The sequence below is a fragment of the Dermochelys coriacea genome, chromosome 4 (assembly GCF_009764565.3).
Source record: "Dermochelys coriacea isolate rDerCor1 chromosome 4, rDerCor1.pri.v4, whole genome shotgun sequence".
Lineage (NCBI taxonomy): Eukaryota > Metazoa > Chordata > Testudines > Dermochelyidae > Dermochelys > Dermochelys coriacea.
The window spans coordinates 125,827,605-125,852,344 of NC_050071.1; the positions used below are offsets into that span (position 1 = coordinate 125,827,605).

The 24,740-nt window shown below is 37.5% G+C and overlaps 1 protein-coding gene across 3 annotated transcripts in view; it reads right to left on the minus strand.

Moving 5' to 3' along the window:
* FAM193A (family with sequence similarity 193 member A) overlaps positions 1–24,740 on the minus strand; it is a 96,935-nt gene that overhangs the window by 24,129 nt on the left and 48,066 nt on the right. For all 3 annotated transcript variants that reach the window (XM_038399441.2, XM_038399439.2, XM_038399438.2), the window contains 10 exons: positions 23,785–23,951; positions 23,369–23,536; positions 20,641–20,875; positions 16,881–17,005; positions 12,462–12,606; positions 7,230–7,307; positions 6,449–6,561; positions 6,030–6,272; positions 505–658; positions 233–412 (listed from right to left, as the gene is read on the minus strand). In XM_038399441.2, coding sequence (XP_038255369.1) covers positions 233–412; positions 505–658; positions 6,030–6,272; positions 6,449–6,561; positions 7,230–7,307; positions 12,462–12,606; positions 16,881–17,005; positions 20,641–20,875; positions 23,369–23,536; positions 23,785–23,951 — 1,608 coding nt within the window. The remainder of the gene's footprint in view (positions 1–232; positions 413–504; positions 659–6,029; positions 6,273–6,448; positions 6,562–7,229; positions 7,308–12,461; positions 12,607–16,880; positions 17,006–20,640; positions 20,876–23,368; positions 23,537–23,784; positions 23,952–24,740) is intronic.

Genomic DNA, 24,740 nt, shown 5'->3' on the forward strand with positions numbered 1-24,740 from the left:
TCCTTACAAAAGGTCTCAGATTTCGGTTTCAAGAAGGCCAGCCAACACTACATTTCTAATGGTTATATATTCGGTTGTGAAAATAATTTAAGTTTCATAATGACAGCTTAACAGATAAAAAGATTTCCTATATCTGCAACTTACCTTCTAATTAAACTATTTTCACTCATTCTCAAATAGTCAAGATTTTAAAGGTAACTTACAATGGATACAAGACTTCAGTGAGCTATACCTGCTGACTCGGGTAAGATGGGGGTGGACTATCCATTTTGGCCTCATCTTTTCTTAATGTTCTTTTTCCTAGACTTATTTCCTCCTTCTGAGTCCCTGGGGGTTCACCACTGCTTTCCCCATCTGCTTCTTCATCATCTGCTTCTGAAGAACTGCTGCTAGTACTGCTCACCTGAGGAGACTGAAAATCAGTAGTTTAAAAAAAGATAAACCAGTCTCCAATGATTATTTCATTTGACAGATTAAAGACAAAATTTATGTAAAGTACTATACCTCATCTTTCAATGCCATGTTTTCCCCTCCACCATTTAATTCGCTATGGATTCCATTCATGTTGGCTACGACCTCTGCATCATCATAGTTATTCAATGGATAGATATCAGCAAATTTTGCTGATAACGGTGCAACATCTTCATCATCACTACCACTGGGGAAAGAGAGGCTTACATAAATGATGATGATCAGTAATCTAAGCCACTGTGAAACCAGTTACAAAACATTGGAATGAAATAAAATTTAGATACATAATTTGTATTTCAATTTAAAATTGATCTGCTTCAAAATAGTTAAGATAGCTGTTTTCTAAAACAGACTTGCTAACTACCTACCATCTAGCCTGTTTAAGGTACTAGCCTCAACAGAAAGCCTGGGCTAAAAAGATTTTCTAGTATTTTTATGTGTAATTTTTCTCTAATACTGTGCCACCAAGAAATCCAGTAACTCCACCATGCCAAAACACAACGAAGGGTAAATCCAGCTTTCCTCTGATGAGACAAGCCTTATTTCAATGAGTTTATTGGTAGAAAATGTGTGAAGTGTAAAAGTTGAAAATATTTCAAGCACTGACAATGTTAAGCAAGAATTCCCTACATGAATTACTAAGCATAACAATCATTTTTTGATTAATGATCATTCATTTTAAAATTTTCCCCTAATAACGCATTCCTGGATACCACACTATTTTAGCTTAGCTATGTTAAAAAAAACAAAACAAACAAAAAAAATGCATTAATCCTTCCGGCCTTTTCATAGTGCCTATTCATACAATTCCTGAATAGGGGACTAGAAATTTTTCCTGCCACAACTAAACAAAGTATGCAGGCTTAATTACCTACCTCACGAGGGTGTTGCAGTAATATTTGTACAGCACTCAAATATATAAAGAGCTCTTTAAGTGTATTATTATGTCCTTTTGCATTCCAGTAAGACTTTTTGCTGAGATTTAATTACAGTACAGTACCATTAGGCATACACCACATGTGCCACAGGGATAGAAATACCCAAGAGATTATTTAGGTCCTAATTTGAGAAACAGAATGATCCTCCCCTGAAGGAAGAGTGAACTAGTGTCTGGTCTTTAGATAACGCTGCCTTCAGTAAGTGCGGTTTAAATTAGTATCTCAGAAGACAGTCAATATTATTGATCTTCATTCCTGGAGAACTGAAGTTAGCTTAAGAACTGAGATAATATAGTAAAATATTGGCAAAAGTAGATCCGTAATATTACAAAAGCCTGCCCTCATCTTTGAAAATTTTACAAAGATGAAGAACTAGAAGACATAGATAATTTAAATACAGGAGAAGAAAACCTGACATTTTTCATAACACCACAATGCAACATCACAGAACTACCCAAACAACTGTCTTGGTCTCATTTAGGCATTAGGCTAGTATCAACACAGCAAACAGAGATAAATATAGATGCTAATATTTAAATAGATAGGAAAATTGAAATACTTGCACAATGCTAGTTGTTTTGGAAACATGCCGATTTAATGCGTGTCAAAATAAACAAAAAAGCTGAAAGACACTTTAACTGCTTCAAACAGAAAAATAATTACAGTGATAAGAAACAATGCATCCGATGAAGTGAGCTGTAGCTCACGAAAGCTTATGCTCTAATAAATTTGTTAGTCTCTAAGGTGCCACAAGTACTCCTTTTCTTTTTGCGAATACAGACTAACACGGCTGCTACTCTGAAAACTGAGTATAATGCAATTGTGCCACTGCATAAATTGCCACATAAATGCCCTTTTCAATAAACTTTGCACAAGATTATGTTCAAGAATCTATGCTTTCATTATAAAGCAGTAAGTCTAGCCATAATAAATGCAAAGATAAATTTTGAAATGAGATCCAGGTAGAAATCAATGAAGTGATATTAGCCTGAAACAACTGACATATCTGTGCTATTCCCATTCACTTCAATAAAATGTTAACGTTGAATCTTAATGACAACTCCCTAAAATACCTATGTTAGCTATTTCATTATTGATCACCATAGCAGAATCAACTTAATGTTCTTCACTGTTGTTGATGTGTCACATACTGTAACAGGGTGTAGTAGTTAGACAGCTGCTAACAAGGCTTGATGGGCCGGGAATAAAAAATTCAATCCACTCCCACAATTTTAAAATAATTTCTACCCCTTTCTGGTTTGGGGAAGGGTCAGGAAGCAATATCAAATCCCTCAATTCCTAAAATCACTCTGATTATTAGAAGGAGATGAGAGGAGAACTTTTTTCACTGCACAAGAATCTTTGCTAGAAGTCTTAAATAATGTCAGCTCAACAGTCTTGATAGAAGATTTCACAACTCAGTTACTTGTAATCAGGTGACTAACCTTTCAAAAAGTCTCCTATTCTCACACTAGATAGCCAAAAAAAAAAAAATCATTAAGCAGTTCTTATATTCAGGTTTATCATTCCTCTTTGTAAGGCAAACCACAAAAATACGAGTTATGATTGTCTGAATCATCTCTGGTTAGTACATGACAGGTAAGGTTGTATTCCTTAGACATGTGGTGCATGTGTAACTATTTCATTCACAGAGGATTAAAACCAATTTTAAAAGTATTTTAAAAATCAGATTTTTCGAGTTTAAAAGTTAAATTTGAATTTATGATCATTTATATTAAGGCCTTATTCTAATCTATTAAAATGATTTAGATTAAGTAAAAAAAAAAAAAAAAACCAAAAAAAACCCACCCCACACCCCAAACACCATGCAATACATGTTTCCTGCCAATGTTTTAAAGGAAGTCAAATCCCTGAACTGGTGAAGCACCTGGAATCAGACATTGTTGAAATGCTAAGCCACCTTTTGAGAGCACTAGCTTCTTCTGCAGGTGCAAAGAGAATATTTTCTTCATTTCAGTTTATTTAACTAGTTCAGTTCAATAACTAGATCAAAGTTAACAAGTCAACTGAGATGAAAAAAAGCAGGAAAGCTTGTTTTCCTCTTCCAACCTAGGGAAAAAAAAATAGATTGAGGAGGACGAGGTTTGCTACTTCTAAAATCCTGAAGGACATGGTGACCAGAAACAATCAGTTTAATTCACTAACTACAGATAATACTCCCTTAGTTTAATAAATCAGTTAGTTTTAAAATTCAAAACCTGTTTTTATAAGTTTTCTTATATATCACACAGATTTAAGGTAGATTAATTAAAAACCAACCTTTAAATGCTGTTTTTGTACATTTTTTATTACATCTGAATTCCCACTCAACCTTGGCACAAATCACAAATAAATATTTTATCTCGTAAATACATTATTCCCCATTTTTAACATAACATATAGAACATAAGAATGGCCATACTGGGTCAGACCAAAGGTCCATCTAGCCTAGTATCCTGTCTTCCAACAGGTGGCCAATGCCAGGTGCCCCAGAGGGAATGAACAGAACAGGAAATCATCAAGTGATCCATCCCGTTGCCCATTCCCAGCTTCTGGTAAACACCATCCTTGCCCAACCTGGCTAATAGCCATTGATGGAACTAGCCTCCATTAATTTATCTAGTTCTTTTTTCAAGCCTGTTATAGTCTTGGCCTTCACAACATCCTCTGGCAAGGAGTTCCACAGGTTGACTGTGCTCTGTGAAAAAATACTTCCTTTTGTCATGATTTTATAGACCTCAATCATATCCCCCCCAGTCATCTCTTTTCTAAGATGAAAAGTCCCAGTCTTATTAATCTGTACTCATATGGCAGCCATTCCATACCCCTAATAATTTCTGTTGCCCTTTTCTGAACCTTTTCCAATACCAATATATCTTTTTTGAGATGGGAAGACCACATCTGCACGCAGTATTCAAGATGTGGCGTACCATGGATTTATATAGAAGCAATATGATGATATTTTCTTATTAGCTATCCCTTTCCTAATGATGCCCAACATTCTGTTTGCTTTTTTGTCTGCCGCTGCACATTGAGTGGATGTTTTTAGAGAACTATCCACAGTGACTCCAAGATCTCTTTTTTGAGTGGTCACAGCTAATTTAGACCCCATCATTTTACATGTATAGTTGGGACTATGTTTTCCAATGTGCATTACTTTGCATTTATCAACATGAAATTTCATCTGCCATTTTGTTGCCCAGTCACCCAGTTTTGAGAGATCCTTTTGTAGCTCTTCGCAGTCTGCCTGGGACTTAACTATCTTGAGTAGTTTTGTATCAGCAGCAAAATTTGCCACCTCACGGTTTACCCCTTTTTCCAGATCATTTATGAATATGTTGAATAGGACTGGACCCAGTACAGACCCCTGGGGGACACCACTAATTACCTCTCTCCAGTCTGAAAACTGTATTTTTTCCTACCCTTTGTTTCCTATCTTTTAACCAGTTACCAATCCATGAGAGAACCTTCCCTCTTATCCCATGACTGCTTACTTTGCTTCAGAGTCTTTGGTGAAGGACCTTGTCAAAGGCTTTCTGAAAATTTAAATACACTCTATCCACTGGATCCCTCTTGTCCACATGCTTGTTGACCCCCTCAAAGAATTCTAGTAGATTGGTGAAGCACATTTTCCCTTTACAAAAACCATGTTGACTCTTCCTCCAACAAATTATGTTCATCTATGTGTCTGACAATTTTGTTCTTTACTATAGTTTCAACCAGTTTACCCAGCACTGAAGTCAGGTTTACCGGCCTGCAATTGTCGGGGTCACCTCTGGAGCCCTTTTTAAAAATTGGCATCACATTGGTGACTTATTACAGTTTAGTTCATCCATTTGTTCCAAAACCACCTCTAATGACATCTCAATCTGGGACAGTTCCTCAGATTTGTCACCTAAAAAGACCGGCTCAGGTTTGGGAACCTCCTTCACATCCTCATATAAAATTAAGAATGTCAATGAACGTAATGTGTATAGACTCAGCATATCCTTTTGGTATGCAAAAGCAGCAAGATAAAGCATAAAGGCAAACCAACGCGTTTTAATGATTACCAGCCACTCATTCAAATTTTCTTTGGAAAAATACCTAAAGTACAAATGCAAAACAAGATTTAAAACAATGATTTAAATCAAGATTTCCTGCTTGCTGATTTAAATGATGATCAAAATCAGTGACTTAAATCAATCCACCCTGATTTCACTTAGGGTAGATGTCTAAAGCAAGATTTCAGATGATGTGACAAAAATGTGTGGAACAACAGGAAGTCATCTAGCTAGCAGGTCACCATCCAGAAAGTTTATCCTTGCCACTGCCAGTGGCTACATGTGTATGCAGGGTTCTGTGGTGGATGTCTCCCTGAGCTCCTGAATATACAGCCATTTGGAGGCATAAAACTAAGATATATGTTCAAGAATTACCACTTCATTGTAATGAATTCAGGCAGTTGATACCTCTCCGAGTAAGTTCCCCTATGCAGCTAAGTACTACTGCAAATAAGTGTTAAATCTTTAAACAATGACAGTTTCACTTTAAATGACCATCAAACTTTCTGCAACTTTTCTTCCATAGTTCTCTCAATTTCATTATGATTCCAAAATCTGCAATAAAAACAGCACTCACAAAGTTGGTGCAGAGCCATTATCTGTAAGGATGAGTCTTGGGTGCTGCTGAATTGTGATAGGAGAGCTGGAACCCGATTCTGAGCTTGCTGAAGACATACTAGGTGGGCGGATCTCAGACAGATAATCCGGAGCAGAATCAATTTGTAGTGGTAACTGGTTAATATGGATGTCATCTGTTATTGGTGAATCCATGATGCCACATGTTAAAATGTGTGAAAGGCTGCAGTCATCACAAGTACATCTGCTCAAGAATTAAGATAGTAATAAAACTTAGTGTCAGATTTTTAAAAGGAATCGTTTGAAGTTGCATTCAATTTTATTAAATGCACTGTGCCAGTTACAATATTTGATATCCTCTTTTCTCTAACCCAAGAGATTAATGTTTTATTATGAACTCATTAAAAAAAATCAGCTCACCTTCTTCTATAATTACAGTTGGGACAGTCAGGCATGCTCAAACGTGACGACAACATATGCCTCATTGTGTCTGTGAAGTTGTTCTCACCAGCTAGTGCTTTCTTGTTATTTAACTAAAGTAAATTGTAAGGCAGTGTTTTAGTATTGCAAGTATATGTTCACTAAAATTTTAACCAGTTTATAGCATAACTAATGGCAAAAAATCCTTTCCTTTTATAATGCTCAACTTAAAAAGAAAATTATAATGCAAGTAATAACTTGATAAAAGGATCCTTTTGATCATCTATCACAATACCCAAAGTCAAAAACATTTATACCTACAAAAGTTTAAAAAAAGTTAGAAGCAGTAAACACCTGGCATTCAAAATATGTTAGCTCAAAGACAATGTATTTCCATATTAAAGAAATCACAAGACTAAGTCAACCTCTCTGATCTAGTTATAACTGGAGTTTTGTGTATTACTTTTTCCTAGATCACAACACAGTTCTCTCACTTCAGCAGCTACATGCCTTTTATGGATATACACAAAGGGACTAACATGTAGGAACAAACTCAATTACCCTTAAAGTTTAGAAAAAACATGGGGGCCCAATTCTGTAGCTGATCTGTGCTTAATTCCCATTTATCCAACTGTGCTCTAAGCATAGGGTTGAAGAATTAGAGCACATGTGGTTAGTGCAATATACAGATTACTCTTTCAGTTGCAAGTGTCTGTTTCTCATAGTATACAGAAAATATTCAAACTACCTAATATAAATTGCTAAAACACCATAATCCTACCTGCTCTTCAATAAAACGCCTCTGTTTAAAAAATTCCCAGTCTTCTTTTAGCATGCGCTGTTTTGTTTTCATTGCCATCTAAAATAGGATACAGGGAGATTCATTAGTTTAACATGAAAATACTATACTGTATTTGTTATGTCACCATCACATTTTATTTTAATTTATCCTGTCCATGTTTATTTCAGAAAACTCACAAGAATTTTGTGTAATTAAAAAGAAAGTTAAGTTATACAAGTTATATTAAAAAAAGACAGAATTTATCTTATCCAAGTGCTCTTCTTAGTTCATTAGTAAGGCCACTGCATTTTAACTCTAAAGCAAATGTAAAATCATTTTGGCAATCTTCCCCCCCCTTGCACCCTCCACACCCCAGTTAAGTCTTTACACTGACATTAAGTTCCATTTTATACTATATACAAAGTTTTGATAACATTTAAAGTGTTCTGCATCAGATACCCAATATCTCATATCCTGATCAATGTGAAGATCTAGCAATGCAGGACTTCTGGCAAGTCTCAGATATACGCTCAAGGTCAAGAGCAAGTCTTGTGGTGTTCCACAGACATAGAGCTCATCGTTCAATCATAGAATAATATTTGTTACTGAAGCTGGACTGTTCTTTTGTGTAAGATTATATAAAAAGAAAAGATCAAGTTTAAAATTATAACCATTCAAATGTAATGATCTAGATTGTCAGTGTTTAAGGTTGAGGTTAAAATGTATTTCTTGCCTATGGTTTAGCTAACTCAGCAAGATACTTTTTTTTAAATTACAGAGCATCGTGGGGCACGTTACTGGAAAAGCACTATTAAAATCAGATTACATTTTGTCTTCAAAGAGTACACTTTTTAGAGTTAAACAATGCTACAAACATAAAACAAAAAAAGAAAAATCCGTAAAAAAAACCTTCTGTTGGTGAGAGAGTGCCCAGACCTGAAGAAAAGCTCTCTGTACACTTGAAAGCTTGTCTCTCAGCTACAGAAGTTATCTTTTATTTGACTAATACTTCACACACCTTGTCTCTAGTATCTGGAGACCAGCGCACATACAACAATACTACATACAGTAATTTTTTTTTTTTTTTTTTAAAAAAAACACTGAAGTACAAAAATGGAGTTTCTCCATCTGTTTCCCAAATCAATTTGAAAGAACTGGTTCAGTAGGTAAGGGAAAGCACTTATCCAGGTTTCTTTCAACACTTACTTTGTTATTTAGCATATAAGTACTAGAAATTCAAAACCTTTCAGAGGTTATTATGTATGGAACAAAATTTGCAGCAAATGAACCAGAACTTACTAGAATTAGCTCATGTTGTAACCCTCAGTTTGTAGTACTACCTTAAATTCAAATTTCAAGGAATGAACATAGAATTCAAACAAACATGAACATGAGTTTAAAAGATTACCACTTACAATAGGAATATTCGCAAAAAGAAAAGGAATACTTGTGGCACCTTAGAGACTAACAAATTTATTAGAGCATAAGCTTTCGTGAGCTACAGCTCACTTCCTCGAATGCATGAGCTGTAGCTCACGAAAGCTTATGCTCTAATAAATTTGTTAGTCTCTAAGGTGCCACAAGTACTCCTTTTCTTTTTGCAAATACAGACTAACACGGCTGCTACTCTGAAATAGGAATATTGTTTCACTCAGGAAATACCATGTTGAACTATACCCACTATACCTCAGCACTTGAATTTGAACATTACTTGGCATGATTTTGCTCTCTAATGCTGAATCAGAAAAATCAAATGTAATTTGGATTACTACTATTCAATTTTAAATTCCCTTCACAGCAAGGGAATTATGTTAATTTACACTAAAAGCAATACTGTAAGTCACATAATGCTTTTAAATGGTTAAAAGAAATAGTAAGCATGAACACTTATGGACCATCCTTTGTACCACTTCTCAGAGGGATTAAAACGTTCCTGATTTATGGCAATACAGAATGCTCAAGGTCTATTACTGGCTCTGCTACTGACTGTTTTGAGGACATGGGCAGTCACTTAATTTCTGTATCAGTTATTCTACCTACTTATCCATCCCTTCAAGTAGCACCTATCACTGCTAAATCTAGGCACCTAAAAACATATTTATTCACCTACCTTACGTGGGTGCAAAGCACTGTACAAATGTGAATGGTACACAGCAACCACAACACTATAGTGGATGCATTTAATCTCTACTAGTTTGAGAGGTAATTTCACTTATACTGTATTCACTGTTTTGGGAAAAACTGAGATGCCCTCACTTAGGCACACAGGAGTGGAGGGACAAGCAAGAAGCCTCCTCTACACACCTGTGCATCTCTCAACAATTGTTACATTTTTCCTCTCCATGGGAGCAAGCTAGTGAAGAGGGATGGGAAGGGAGTGGGGTCATTCTTCTGTCCCCTTCACTTTGCACTAGCCTGTGGAGCAGGGCTGGCATACAAGATTGAGCAGACCACCACGACCTCATATGCAAGCAGCAGCCCAGTGTCATTGTGCCTAAGGCAGGCATAATTTCTCCAGTGTTCTTCCTGGCATGGATAGATTTCGTACTCCTCTCTACACAAGGTTGTGGTCTTAAAGACAAAATGTAGGCCTTTAAGTACAGGGACTCCCACAAACTAATATGATCTTTCAAATGGATAAAGATTGCAAAGTATGACAAATGCACATTAGCACTAGTACTACCAGACATCCTCATATTCATGTTATTGAAGCAATGGCATAAAGGCTACTTCAGAGTCATTAGCCTTTGAATACTTCAGTGGCTTCATTATGCAAACTATTCATACCATAATAGCCTGATTTTTAGTGTTTCTGTGAGAATTTAATCATTAAAGAAAAAGAAGCTCTGCTTCCAGAATAATGTTACTTTATTAAATAAATGCGGATCATAGGCTGTAATTCCTTTGTAGGACTTTTAAATATTCTTTATACTAGCTGCTGATAGCATAACAGATTAAATTTAGAAGTCAACAGGATCTTAAAATCCATTTGTGGGAAGAAACCTGGGCACATTTGAGATGGTCTATGTTAGTATTTTCCTGAGGAATAACTGCTCTGACAGGCCCACTTTTCTAATGCTGCACTTTAAGTCAGAAGGTGATGGATACTTTTGCTGTAGTAATGCCTAGGGTGTCAGGAACTTGTTCTCTTGGGCATCTGCCCACCCGACTTTTTTTTTTTTTAAATTAAAGTGTCTCCTACTTTAATCACTCTTTCCCCTACATTGTTTTATTTACATGACATCTGTTTGGTTTTTTAAATAATATAAAATCAAAATAATTTAAACTAGTGACTCTTTACCTGTATTGTACTTTGCTTGTATAATACCCTGAGTACATCTGTCAAGAGGTTTTTATTCACAAAGATATTGGAAGATGTTATATAAAAAGAGTTTGCCGAGCTCTTCTCATGCCTACAAATTCTATGAGGCCTTTATAGTAGGTAGCACTTGTCTCTCCAATGTGGATTTTAGATACGCTGGTTCAGTTTGATTTCTCAACGGCAACGGACATTTCTTATTTTTCCTAGTGCTATTTTAAAAAGTTGTACACATGCTACAGGGCGACTGTTTCAAACCTGTAACTCTACTTCTGACTATTCTTGCCAACGTATCCAAGATGGCAAGGTGCAAAGTCTAGTTGTAGCATAGAAAAATTTATTTTTCTAAGATTGCTTGATTTAAAATTTTTTTTTTGTGCTCTGTGCATCTTCAACAGGAGCATTGTCCTTATTGACAAAATTTCTTCTGCCTTGACTCCCAGAGACCATCTCAGTGATGCCTCTCCCCTCAGATATTCCTTACACATATGGACTCAGAACACTCCATATATTCAGAAACTATAAAAGCATAGAATAGCTTCTGCCCAATCAGAGCTTTTTATTTATTTCATTTTAAAAAGAGCTAATTTTACCCTAAGAAAGTGCTTGTTTTCACTTACTGGAGTTCTCTTTTGGTTCTTGCACTTTTATACAGCTAAATAATTAGTGGCAATTCAACAGTTTCGTTGTCTCGGCCTCTTCTGTTAGCAAAGTTCTCTGACTGTGATGGCAATGATCTTTTCACCATTCACTCATGTTCCCAATGGCAGGACCATTTGAAGCAGGCAATGGCTTGTTTATAAATTGCTCTTTTAAAGAAGAAAAAAATCCACTCTTTCCTAAGAGGCTCATCTATTGGTGGTCCTCCTCCCCGAAAAAATATGGAGTCCAGAATGCTTCCTGTTTCCATTACACAATCTATTGGATTGTTCCCAAAACTGCACTGTATCTCTGTAGACTTCTCTCATGTGTCTAATTGCAAGAGACTGGTCAAAGTCTGCACTCAGACACATGCTCAACACTTTATATCAGATGATGGCTACTATAACATGTGCTTATTTCCTGCTTAAAAATTGAGCCTGCAAAGACCTACACCTCTCAAGCCCCAGAAAGACTGTAAATTTTAGAAGAGACACTGTCATTTACATATGCAAAAATGGGTTTCACTGTTCCCCCTCAAGAGCATCTCTTGTGATGCCTATAATTATACTTTGTAAAGCAAGAATGCAACACAGCCTTTAACCATTCGTATTCATTGTTAGTACATGAATATTACAAGGGAATTCAAATAAGGTAAAATCAGATAGACAATTACCATGAAGACAGGTTTCAGAGTAGCAGCCGTTACTTCTGTCTGATTCTTATAAACAACAGCAAATGTTCATTATTTGCTGTGCCTACTTTTCTTTAACAAAATGTTGATTTTTCACTTTTGGTACACCTAGGATTAGAGCATGCAGGCTACACAGGTGGCAGAGTTTGGCAACAAGAATTTTCTTCAGATGCTTTGAAACTATCCTCAAGATTTTATGCAAGACATTAACAAAGACACTGCTAACAGACTTACTTGCAACATCCCAAAGTGGATTGTAGTAGTTGTTAACTAAGCAGAAATGAGTAACTTTACTGACAATGTACATAAAACATGGGGATTAAGTTTTTAATTAACAAAACTCATCTTAAAGACTATTGTTTCTTATACAAAAGTAGTAATTAAAATACAGGATACATCGGTGCATGCTATAGGAATTCAGACTAAGTAATAATTCATTTTTATCAGCACCTGTTATTATACCACCTTGACTAAAGGTCAGAATTTTTGGAATACATCTAAGAATTAATATGTATGCAGTATATAACTTTGTATGTTTTACATTTACTGCAAGGCAGGCAATAGCTTACATGGTTCTTACCTGTTCATCTACATAATCATCTATTTTTTTCTGGCATTCAAGCCAGGCTTCAGCCACTTGACACATCTCCTGTTCCAATTGATGATACCTTTGTAGCAAGGTACTATACATATCTTCACTACAGGAATCATGTGTTGTTCCAAGCCTAAAAGTTTAAATAGCAATTATTAGGGTATGAAATAGAAGCAGAGCCATTCACCTAATAATCAAAATAATTCACTGATGTCCACTAACCTTTCTGATATACACCATCACTTAGAATCATAGAAGGTTATGGTTGGAAGACACCTCAGGAGCTCATCTAGTCCAACCCCCGGCTCAAATCAGGACCAACCCCAACTAAATCTTAAAATAGTTTTAGGATCCAAAAAAATGGCTTTGGCGATTAATGCAACTACAGTAAACTGACACAGAAGCTATTTGGCCTCTAGTTCCCCAAAACAGGTTTATTTGTATTTTTAAGCATAAAGGTCTGACAACAGCTCACACTTGATGTTCTGTAACCAATGTAAGCAATAATCGTGAGTAAGAAAGAAGCGTAACATCTCCATAGCAACCTGGGGTCATCGCAACTGAGCCATACTTATTCACCCAGCTTTATTGCTTGATATACCTATCTTCCTAAACTACATATGCGTTAAGTAGAGATGACCATCTACCAAAGAGCTGGATAGCAAAGACAAACCCAGGTCTGGTGAAGCGTTAATCAGCATAATGATTAAGGATGACACTAATTATTTAATAGCTAGGGCTGTTGGGCCTCCACTTGGGGAAACTGACATGAAATCAAGCTATTGCATAACTAGGTTACACACAATAACTCGTACCCCTGGGGGAATTTTGTGCCACTGCACATGAGCAGAATTCATGTCTCCCGCAGACTTTTTTGCTTCTCCACAGCAAAATGATTTTCTGACTCGGAAGCAAAGGGAAGCCACAAGAACCGTCATGCTGCCACTCCCCAGCGCCACACATGCTTTGTTTCAGGTGCCCGGAGCAGCTAGCGGAGTGGTAAATTACTGGGGAAAGTGCGGCAGGGATGGGGACGCCTCAGCCAGTGGCTCCTACCTTGCTTGTCCCAGCTGGGCTGGGGAGGATGGGACTTGCTTTTCCTGTACAAGGAGCGGCCAGGGCTGTGTCAGACCCACCCCCAGAAACCTTTCCAGCTACAGAAACTCTGCACCACTGCCCCCTTCTTGCCCCCATTGCTCCTCAACCATATGGGAGGGTTAACTCTACAAGTAGCTGCTTCCCTCATCCACCCCAACCCTTGTGCATCCAGACCTGCCTCATACCCAGATCACCCCACCAAGCCTCACCCCCTAAACCCAGAACCCCACCACCAAGCCCCTGACCTGAACCCACACCCTAACAAGCCTCACCCTCTGCATCCGGATCCCACCCCTGCACCCAGACTACCCTCCCCCACTCACCCCTCCCCGACCTGGACCACACTGACAATCCCCCACAAACCCAGATCCCCATTCCACTTGGGCCCACCAAGCAAGCACCCAGATCTGCAACACACAAAGCCAGCACCTGGACCCCCGCCCGCCAGTTAAGCCCTCTATACACAGACCCCCCTGCAGAACTCCAACTATCTTCACCGGGACCCCCTCCGCTCCCCGCATAGTCCCATTGTCTCTGCATTCAGAACCTCTCCCCCACACCACCCATGAGCCCCTGTTCATCCAGATCCCCCCACAAAGCCGCCCGCACCCAGACTGGATTCTGTGTGGATCTCTTCACATTAAGTTGCTCCACATTTGGATCCTGCTGGGCTGAACCTGTCTGCCTACATCTAACGTGCTTGGCATAGAGAGGCAAGGCCCCGGGTTTTTCTGGGGTTGGCCTGGCCCTTGCACTGTGTCAAGGTCAGGTGTAGCTTCACTGCTGAGTCCATGTCCAGGGAGAAAGGGGGGAGGCCTGCAGGGTGATCTCCCACCTCTGTGCAGTCAGTGGCCTGTGCTCCCCACTGCCATGCTGGAGCCTCTGCATTTATTTATTGACAAATAAAATTTGCAGAATTTTGGAGAATTTTAAAATAGTGTGTGCAGCATTTTTGTTTTTTTGGCACAGAATTCCCTCATGAGTAAGCTCACTTCCTACCCATTAGAGGCAGCCTTTGTTCTGAGATTGGTAGATTAAAAGACACTTCTCCCTCAAAGAGGAATTTTCAGGAATGGAAGACAGAGGCTTTTCTGATCCCCTACTACTGTGGAATCAGCAGTTTTATACTGCTTATTTCTTTGAGGTCTGCCATACAACATCAGTGCAAGCATCCGCAAACTACTAAGTCAGCATCCTGAACCTTGGTCTCAGAACCAAGTAAGGTAGAGATTATAGTATGTTACACACTTCTAATGTGCATTTCATTACAAAGGTCTTTGAGTTCCTCCAAATATAAACCAAGCCATGCCACTCAGTCAAGTATTATCCCCATTTTACCCAATTGGCGAACTAAGGCAAAGAGGTTAAGTGACTGGCCCAGAGCTTCTCAAAAAGTTAGTGTCAGAACCAGGCATCTCATCTCCTAAGATGAAATCCTGGTCACAATTCGGTTCACAGAGTTTTGCCATTGACTTTAATGGGGCCAGGACTTCATACCTAGTTCTCTATTCTAACTGCTATGTAATATTGCCTACCACCATCTGGCAGCAATGGTAAGTAATTTCTCAGTCCCAACATGGAGAATCTAAAATAACTAAGAACAAAGTGAATGCAGACAACTATTGTCCACTATTAAACGAAAGCCACTAATTTAATTTCACCCAAGATCTCAAGTTGTTTATTTTTTATGGAAACCTCAGCTACAGTCTTTTTAGGACAACACCTTCTACATACCAAAAATCATGAAAACATAAAAATGCATCAAGAATACAAGTTAACTACATGGAATGTTCAATGGTGCTTAAAATTTTACCAGTAATCAGTATTGCCAATTCTCATGATTTTATCATGAGTCACACGAAATTTATTTTTTTCTTAATGCCCTGGCTCCTGAAGTAATGGTAATTCTGGACAATGTTACCCTTCTTCTACAAAATAGCAAGTTTCTAGCCTTTATGACTGTAGAGAAGAACATGATAATTTAACCCCAATGAACGCTACACTGATTCAAAAACCAAAAGGCAAATAAAACTCTTAAAACTTATTTTTTCAAAATTTCCATTTCTGAAGGCCAACTCATGATCTAACATTTTCCATTGGCAATACTGCAGTATTTATACCTGTATAAAATCAGGAGTTATAATAAAATACTTAAAAAGAAAAGGAGGACTTGTGGCACCTTAGAGACTAAAATTTATCTGAGCATAAGCTTTCACGAGCTACAACCAATGAAGTGAGCTGTAGCTCACGAAAGCTTATGCTCTAATAAATTTGTTAGTCTCTAAGGTGCCACAAGTCCTCCTTTTCTTCTTGCGGATACAGACTAACACGGCTGCTACTCTGAAATAAAATACTTGACATTTACACATTTACAACAAATTTATTTGTTTAAGACAAATGTAGGGCAACAGTTACTAAAAAGAGAGAGTTTAATCTTTCAGTTGTAAGGGATCCAAGACAGATCGCAAATATTCCTAGTTTTGTGTCAAAACACACGATCCGTTTACAAATCTATCAGAACTATTATTCAAACGCACTACTGCATTTCCTATAGTGTACCAGCAATTTCACATACAAACAGGTGCACAGACTAAGAAAGTAACTCATTTTTAAAGGTCTCTATGAAAGCAAAACTCAGAGGAGCAGCAGCAATGTTTTAAAAACCTGTGTTTAATAGGGTTTTGGCCATTTAATTGCTTTTTTTTAAATAATATATTAGGACCATTAATTTGTTTTATATGTCTGTTTAGGATAGTGGCATGTAGGCCACTGCTAAAGATATCATCATCTGAGGGTTGCTTATAAGAGCCTAATGCTGCTAACACTTACCACCAGGGATATACTGTGAAGTCACTTATGGATCCAATCATGGTAATATGTACCATCCTCAGGGGTGAACCTTTGCAGTATTGAGCTCTACATTTGTAAGGTTTGTGTTTTTCAGTGTACCTACAGTAGTAGACCAGCTAAAGATTCTAAATAAACATGCAGAATTAAAAGAAAAACCCAATTTACATACAAGTGCACCAACTGAACAGATGTTTTCATCACACCTCATCTTAAAGTAGTTTGTGAGGACTGTCAAGAGGTATTTCAGTGGTTTGCTTAGTGAAAAAATCAGAATCTAATCCTTTATTTTTTTTTTTTAAAAAAGGCATAGTTTTACCATTAGTCTTATCAAAAGTATTTAACTATTTTGTTACAGATACTATGTTATCTATTATTCTCTTTATTGTGTGTGTGTGTGTGTGTGTGTGTGTGTGTGTGTGTGTGTGTGTGTGTATACAGATATATTGAAAGACACTTTACCTTAGCTGTGACACCAGTGTTGGCAAGCTGTTCTGCAGAAGTGGCTCAGAAAATACCAGATTTTCAAATAGATGCTTATTGTGCAATTCCCAAGTCACCTGAAATTTCTTCAAGTGTTCATTTTCCTATTAAAAATATTTAAATTTTCTATAAATCTAACATATTTCTAAACAACTCTTCAGATGCCAGAAAGAAAATTTCTTTAGCTAGTAACCTTTTAAACCCACCAGCCCAGACGATGGGTTATTCAGCTTAGACCTTAGCCAGTTTTAACATTAACAATCATAAAATATTATTTTGCCACTGATCTATGAATCAGGACCTTCACTGACTTCTGAAAGTCACTCTAGCTTCTTTTCTCATCTTTCTGAATAGTCAGAGGTGGGGAGAGAGGGAGAATCAGAAGAAGGTACTATCTTGTTGAAAGGCCTTCCACAAATTCACAGTTTAAATTTCTCTCTCAATAGACAGAGTGTATCATCTTAGCCAGAAACTTTCCAGGGGTTTTGATGTGCTATCATCCCTAATCAATGTTGGATTCTTCTTTACCATGTCTAGTAGGCATTATCTCTCGCCTAGTACGTTCTGCTTTTCCCACAAGGTTTAACTAAAAAACTGAAAAAGTTGTCCTTTCTAAGTATGGTTACTCAGAAATGTTCTTCTTGAAACAAGCAATAATCTAATTACTCATCTGGCTAGCATACTAAATGTGCATCTTGGTTTCTGGATTATCAACCATGTACCCATTTCCAACCTTGAGGTACTTCTAAACAGAAGAGTTAACATCTATGGTTATAGTAATTCAGTTTTGACAGCTGAACAACAGACCATCTATGAGAGATCCCCTAACTATCAATTCAGCAAGTGTTTCATTTATGGAACAAACACGAGTGTCTGTTTTCTGTTATCAGACTCCACAGTCAGCAAAATTAAACAAAGGCATTCTGGCTGTCACACCAGCAAGTGAATCCCCTGCACTATGACTTTGAGTAATCAGTAATACAAGCATCACATGGGATAGAGTCATCTTATTTTATAGATCTCAAACTTTGATATGAGTTAGGTATTCCAAGTCAGACCTCAGTATCAAGCACTCCTAGTCCAGCTAGCACTGCTCAAAGAAAATAATGGAAAACACTCATCTGTACATAATGATTGCACACCTCAGGAGTGGAGAGGCTATGAAGCAATGTACTCCTTTGCTTTGGATGATAAATGATTTAAAAGATTTTAGTTCCTACACATTACTAATAAAACTTAAATTTTAGCCCAATTATCCTGAAAACAAGTGAGCCTTCTGGTAGGTTCCATAGGTCTGAGGAGAACAAAACTGAAAACTTCTTTAGAAGGCTTACTTCCCTAGTTCAGTTGATCAGGTTCTGTACTGCCTACAAAAAGTATCAGGCAAGTTTTTCTTTTAGACCGCTAAATTGGGGATTGAGGGACTTTTCTGTACTGACCACAGTCTCTCCATCTTGATCTTGGTATGGTGTCTCATCCCCTGGTGGGGCAAAAAGGCTTTAATGCTTGTTCTTGAACCTCTCCAAAGAGCTGGACTCCTTTGAAAGGAAGGAAAATCAGTCATAATTTCACTAAGAAATTAAATCCACATGGATGGAGGTTCAAGGCTCTTCCTGCCATCATACTGCAGGCTACACACAAAGGTTGGACCTTAGCCAAGTGGAAGACTGAATTACAAAGTTCACAATGATGATGATCTAGCCACTCATGTGTGTTTGAGGCTAAAAGGATTTCTCTTGATCTCAAACAGTGCAGTAGAGTCTTAACAAAATGCATTCACGTGCACTGAAAAAGCTAAATGAGACTACTTCCTTACGCTTTTTCTCTGCAGTTAAATCTTAATTTCCAAGCTCTAAATATTAACGTGCTTAAGGAAAAGGCCGTGTAGCAATCCAAGAAATCTATATAAAAAGCCACCACAGGAACAATATCCTGTGTTCCTACTACAGCTTTAGTTCAATTTCTGAATGCTGAAGCCTATTAGAGGAACAATGACTGTTCTCAATACTGACTGAATGCTGAATCAATCACACATAAGGAAGGGATTAGTGTAGAAATACCATATCCACTCAAACTCTTTGGAGAATGGGGGTACCCTTTCCACTTAAGTAGGGCAAAAACTGGTATGTTGGAGAGTTCAAGTCTATTCTAAGCATTTCCTGTCAATTTAATCTCTTACACAGGTCGACTTTACTTCTACTGGTCCACAGTAGAGACCAGAAAAAAGGAGGAAAGGAGAGTGGCTAAACATGAAAACAAATTCCTGATTAGCTATATCTTCTTGACAACAAAGTGTACAAAATTAGTGGATTCTCAGAGAGGAAAATAAAAACTGTCTAGTTTCAGTTGCATTAATTTAATTTTCATACTGCAATAAATCTGTTCTGCAGTCAAGTATGTTTTTAAAAGTAAAGCAACTCAGTAACTTTAAGAACCATCCTCTCAAGAGAGAAATTTTAAGAGACTTTACTACAGGAATATGCCAATGAATGGGAGGTAATGAATTATTTCTAATAGAAGTGCATCATGTCTAAGGGCAGGGAAAGAAGATGAGAAAATAGCGAGCACAGATCAAGGAGGATAGGAAACAGTCAACTATCATATACTTGTGTATCTGAACACCAATTGTGTTTTTTCTATGAATATTTAATTCTATGCATCTCCTTCTCTTTGAGAAACTTTGCTTCACCACCATTTTTTTTTAAATCACCCAAGAGGTCTGAACACCATCCCCTTCTATATTTCTTCCCTTTTGTTTACGACTACTTACAGCCCATTTCATTCCTTTCTATAACTCTGTCCCACACCTCTCCCATCTACAGCAAAACCAAACTTTACTCTGTCAAAATTCCCTTTGCAGTCTTCAGCATGTACATCGTCTGAAAAGAAATAAGGGAGTACAGCATAACAAAAAGGCTGTAAAGACCTAAGTCCTCAAAGAAAAGTGAAAAAAAAGTTAGAAATAACTGTTTCTACTACTTATATTTTCTGTATTTCTCTTCTCTTCTGGTAGACCTTTGTCTGCTGCTTGTTCTCTACCTGCCAACATAACCTGAAGTGTGACAACAGAATTGGTTGGCAGCAAAGGATTATATCGAAGAGAAGGATGACTTTGGTTGTAATAAGCAACAGGAGCAGATTAATTCCTATGCAAGAGATAGTCTTCTCAAGCAAGCATCTTTGATGATCAGGGAAGAGAAAAGAAAATATGTAGAATCAGAATATCTGAATTAACATAGCTGAAAGGGCATTAAAGCTTTCATAATACTTTTCTTAAGACATCACTGAAGCTGACTAGTGTAATATTCTACCCATCCTAGATATGGGGCTGTCTAAAATAAAATAATTCAAAATATGGCAACACCAAATATTTAAATATTGAACAAACGACTCAAAAGTTTTGTTTTGAAACTAGTCAATCTCATTAACCATTTGCAGTACTTGTTTAATAGCTTCCTCTTGATCATTCAGATGATGTAGCAGCTCACCCTGCCCCTCGCAAATGGACAGTTTTGGCAATTTCACCCATTTGTGACTTAACTGTTTTGTTAAAGATGTCCCAGGCTAGATTTCAAAATGAGGACACAGAAGTGGTATTCCCCACTCTCCCGTCCAAACACACAAAAGCGTATACTCTGCAATCTGCAAAAGGATTGTGAAAGAACTCACAGCACGTATTTTTAACAAATTTGTATTATCTCTACAGATCAATAGCACAGGAATTTTTTTTGTATCTTACCAGAGTGACAAGAAAGGTGCTGATTGTGCATGCTGCCTGACAGAGTGCACTGTATTCCTCAAGAAGGAGTGAGATGAACTGATGTGCCTGCGGTGGTCCTGGTATTGATAATGTTGATGCAACTTTAGATCCCAGCGACAAGTGCCTGAGTAGACGAACCTTCATTTCAAGCACATATTCTCTAGCTTGCTGTTCCAACCGTTGATAAAGTTGGTAAGGATCTCTTTCACAAAGCCTGCATTTTTGGAATAATAATTGCGACCAAAAATTGACAATCAAAAGAGTGTTTACTCTCCCAGGAATATTTAGGAGACAGTGAGCATTATTCTAGAGGAAGGATGGTCTAGGGGTTAGGGAACTAACCTAGGACTTTGAGACCTGGGTCCAATTCCCTGCTCTGCAACAGATTTCTTGTGTAACCTTGGGCACGTCACTTATTCTCTCTGTGCCTCAGTTTCTCAAATGGATAAAAGATAACAGTACTTCTCGAACTTGTGAGGATAACTACATTATGAGGTACTCTGAAACTATGGTAACTGGGGCTATACATGTATTCAAGATAGGCAGATCTAGCTAAGCAGCATCCTGGTCTCGCATATTGAGCATGCAGCAATGAGCCAGGAATTCCTGAATCCTAAATCTGGCTCTGCTCAGCTCATTGCATGGACTCTGGCAATTTAGGTACCCTCCCCTGGGTTTACAAATTGGGGTAATATGCTTACCTATCATACCTACATCTAATATGTTGTAAAACATGTTGAATACTTAGTGTTCGTACAGTGCTATAAAAACATTACTGGGCTCACACTACAATATACTTGGCTTATGGAAAACCTGCGATTTGAGTCTCATCTCCCGTGTCTCACACTGCCAAAGATTAACAACAGTCCCAAAAAGAGGGGAATATAGATAATGTAGTTCTAGGGCATTATCATAGTTTTGAACAGTGGTTTCAAACTCTTTCAGATTGAGAACCATAATTCCACTTTAAATACTAGTTCCCCACCCCTATGCCTCAAATGTAAAATAAACTTATGGAAGTAACATTTGCAGTTACATTAGAAATGTCACATAGTACATCCTGAAATTCCTAATTTATATAAACACATATATAATGCACATTTAATCAGAGAAAAAAATAGTGAGTCACAACTATACCACCTTTCACTTTCTCTAGTTTAAAATCTGAAATGTATGTTTTTATTAAGTATTTGACAAACAAGTCATGACTAATACTGGTATTTTCTTGCAATATAATTGAACAAATGTGTTCAAACCCAGTGGACAGTCTCACAGAATAGAAGCAGAAGCAGATATTGAAACAGCAATCCACTGTTTGACAGCAAGTCTGATACAAAACAAAACACTGACAGATTAAGAATGATGAGCAAGTGGATCATAATGGCAAGCTGTAACTAACAGAAAAAGCCGAAGTCTCTTGACCAGCCAATTATAGTCAAAGATCATTTGGGCATCCGAGAGCAATTATGATTCCAGAATGACACAGACTGCATGATATTTGAACACTCCCAGGATGGTATCGATGATTGAAGTCCTTCAAAACATTTCTCTCTACTCACCATCACACTTATCTTGCCAGAATTTAGGCCTTGTCTTCACTACCAGGGTAAGTCAACCTAAATTACGCTACTCCAGCTACGTGAACAACATAGCTGGAGTCGACATAGCTTAGGTCGACCTACCGCAGTGTCTTCACTGCGCTTTGTCAACAGGAGATGCTTGCCGATCGACTTCGCTTACTCTTCTCAGAGAGCCGGAGTACTGGGGTTGATCAGAAAGTGCTCTGCTGTTGATTTAGCGGGTCTTCACTAGGCCTGCTAAATCGACCCCTGCTGCATTGATTGCAGCAGTAATGAAGACAAGCCCTTAGTTTCAGCCAGAAGCTCTTATTCATAGTGCTACTGTCATCCAGGTACCAAGAAAGCTGACCCACTAATATTTTAAATGTTCAGTACACCAGTAGGCTATTCTTGGATTCGCATTTCCAGTGAGACCAAGAAATTAAGATAAGTTTAAAAGACATTCAGATTGCTATATTATCTTCAATAGCATGAATATTCAGTGATCACATTAAGGTAATCTTCTCTACATCATACTAAGAAAGGATTCCCATTCCAAATAGGCAACTAATTTTTAAGTGTCTACAAATCTCAATTTTCCTAGCGTAATAATCCACTGGTATGTACTAATTTCTTTTTTTGAATGATGTAATATTTTAGCTGTCAGCATGGTTATAAGAATCCATCACTGTTTGTTCTAAACCAATGCACTAAATAAGGACAAAGTCTAATGTATGGAATTGTCAGTCGAGAGTAGTATGTCAGCTCTTAATATTAATCTTCTCATTCTTTTGAAGAGATGAATTTTTAGGACATATGCATAATTTATGCATCAATAGTCCTCTTGCAGACTAGTATGTCAGAGTTTAATAATTTCATGATACATTCAAGCCAATGTTCAATATATTTATGCAGGAGTTTTAGTTAAAATTGCTCCTATTCCTCATTCTAATGACAAATTCTGAATATTTGGACACGTAAGAGATTGATGATTTTAACAAGTATGGCCACAGATTAAGCAGTGGTAAATACACTTCTTCTAAAGAAGTTGGTGATTCTGAATTATTTGCAGCTTCATAATAAAGACCCTTTAAACTGGAGGAACAGTTCTAATCTACATAAAAAAATTCTATAAAGTTTTTTTATACCTATCTACCAACTCCTTCATTCCCTCTTTATCTGGTACCAGGGATTGGTCTTGATCATCTGCCAATGGGGTCCCAGCTTGGCGATATACACATCGGACCATGTATCTTACTTCTGACCAGTAATTTTGAAGCTGCTGAGATTCACGTTCAGTCTCTGCTGAAATTTCTCTGCAACAATGCGAGAAAGGTTAACATAGCATACAAACTAAGGTTATTATACCACCACATTATTTCAAAGATGCACTTCAGTAAAAACAGAGTGCCTATCCACCAACTAAATTAGATTAGAAAACCAATTAAGTAGAATTACCAGTGAATTACAAAAATTTTTATTTAAATAAGCAAAATGCAAGCAGAATAAGTTGCAATGTTACCAAGTTTACTGATTGCAGCCTCAAGTTTGCGGCAAGTCTCACCTGCGCTCATTACAAGCCTCACAGTTACACGCTACGTCAGAAGGAGAGGAATTACTGAGATCTGCAGAGGGTACTGTCTGTGCTCCAACAGTTATTCTCCCTCCTCCTACAGATTCCTGCTGTGATCCACTGTTTCCAAGAGGCATGTGCAAAAGGAAATCTTGGCTCTGTTTAAAAAAAAAACAAAAAAAACAAAAAAACAAAAACGTACCTTACAAAACAGACAAACATGAAACTTAGATAAGCAGGCAAAGCTTTAATAACTAGAATGAACTTTATTTCAAAGCTTATTTATACAGCTCTGTTCTACACTACAAACTTATGTTGGTATAACTACGTTGCTCTTGGGTGTGGATATGCAGCCCCCCGAGCAACACAGATATGCGAACTGAACTCACAGTGTAGACAGTACTATGTCGACAGAAGAGTTTCTCCCATCGACACAGCTACCATCTCTCGGGCAATTGGAGTACCTATGCTAATGGGAGAAGCTCTCATATCAGCATAGGTAGCATCTTCACTAAGCGCTACAGCAGCGCAACAAATGTAGACAAGCCCTTAGTGCTGACACTATACAACACAAAACTAAAGGCACTCCCTTTCTTCAAGAGCCTATAGTCTAAGAAACAAGCATAAGAATTGACACACAAGGAAATCCAGAGGTGGGAATAACAGAATTTCTTTTCTACTAACCCTAAAATATGTTGATTATTAACATCCTCACGAATATAAATAATATTTTACAATAAGCTGTAAATGCAAAGTAATGCACATTGGAAAACATAATCCCAACTATACATATAAAATGATGGGGTCTAAATTAGCTGTGACCACTCAAGAAAGATCTAGGAATCATTGTGGATAGTTCTCTGAAAACATCCACTCATTGTGCAGCAGCAGTCGAAAAAGAGAACGGAATGTTGGGAATCATTAAGATAGGGATAGATAATGTTGGG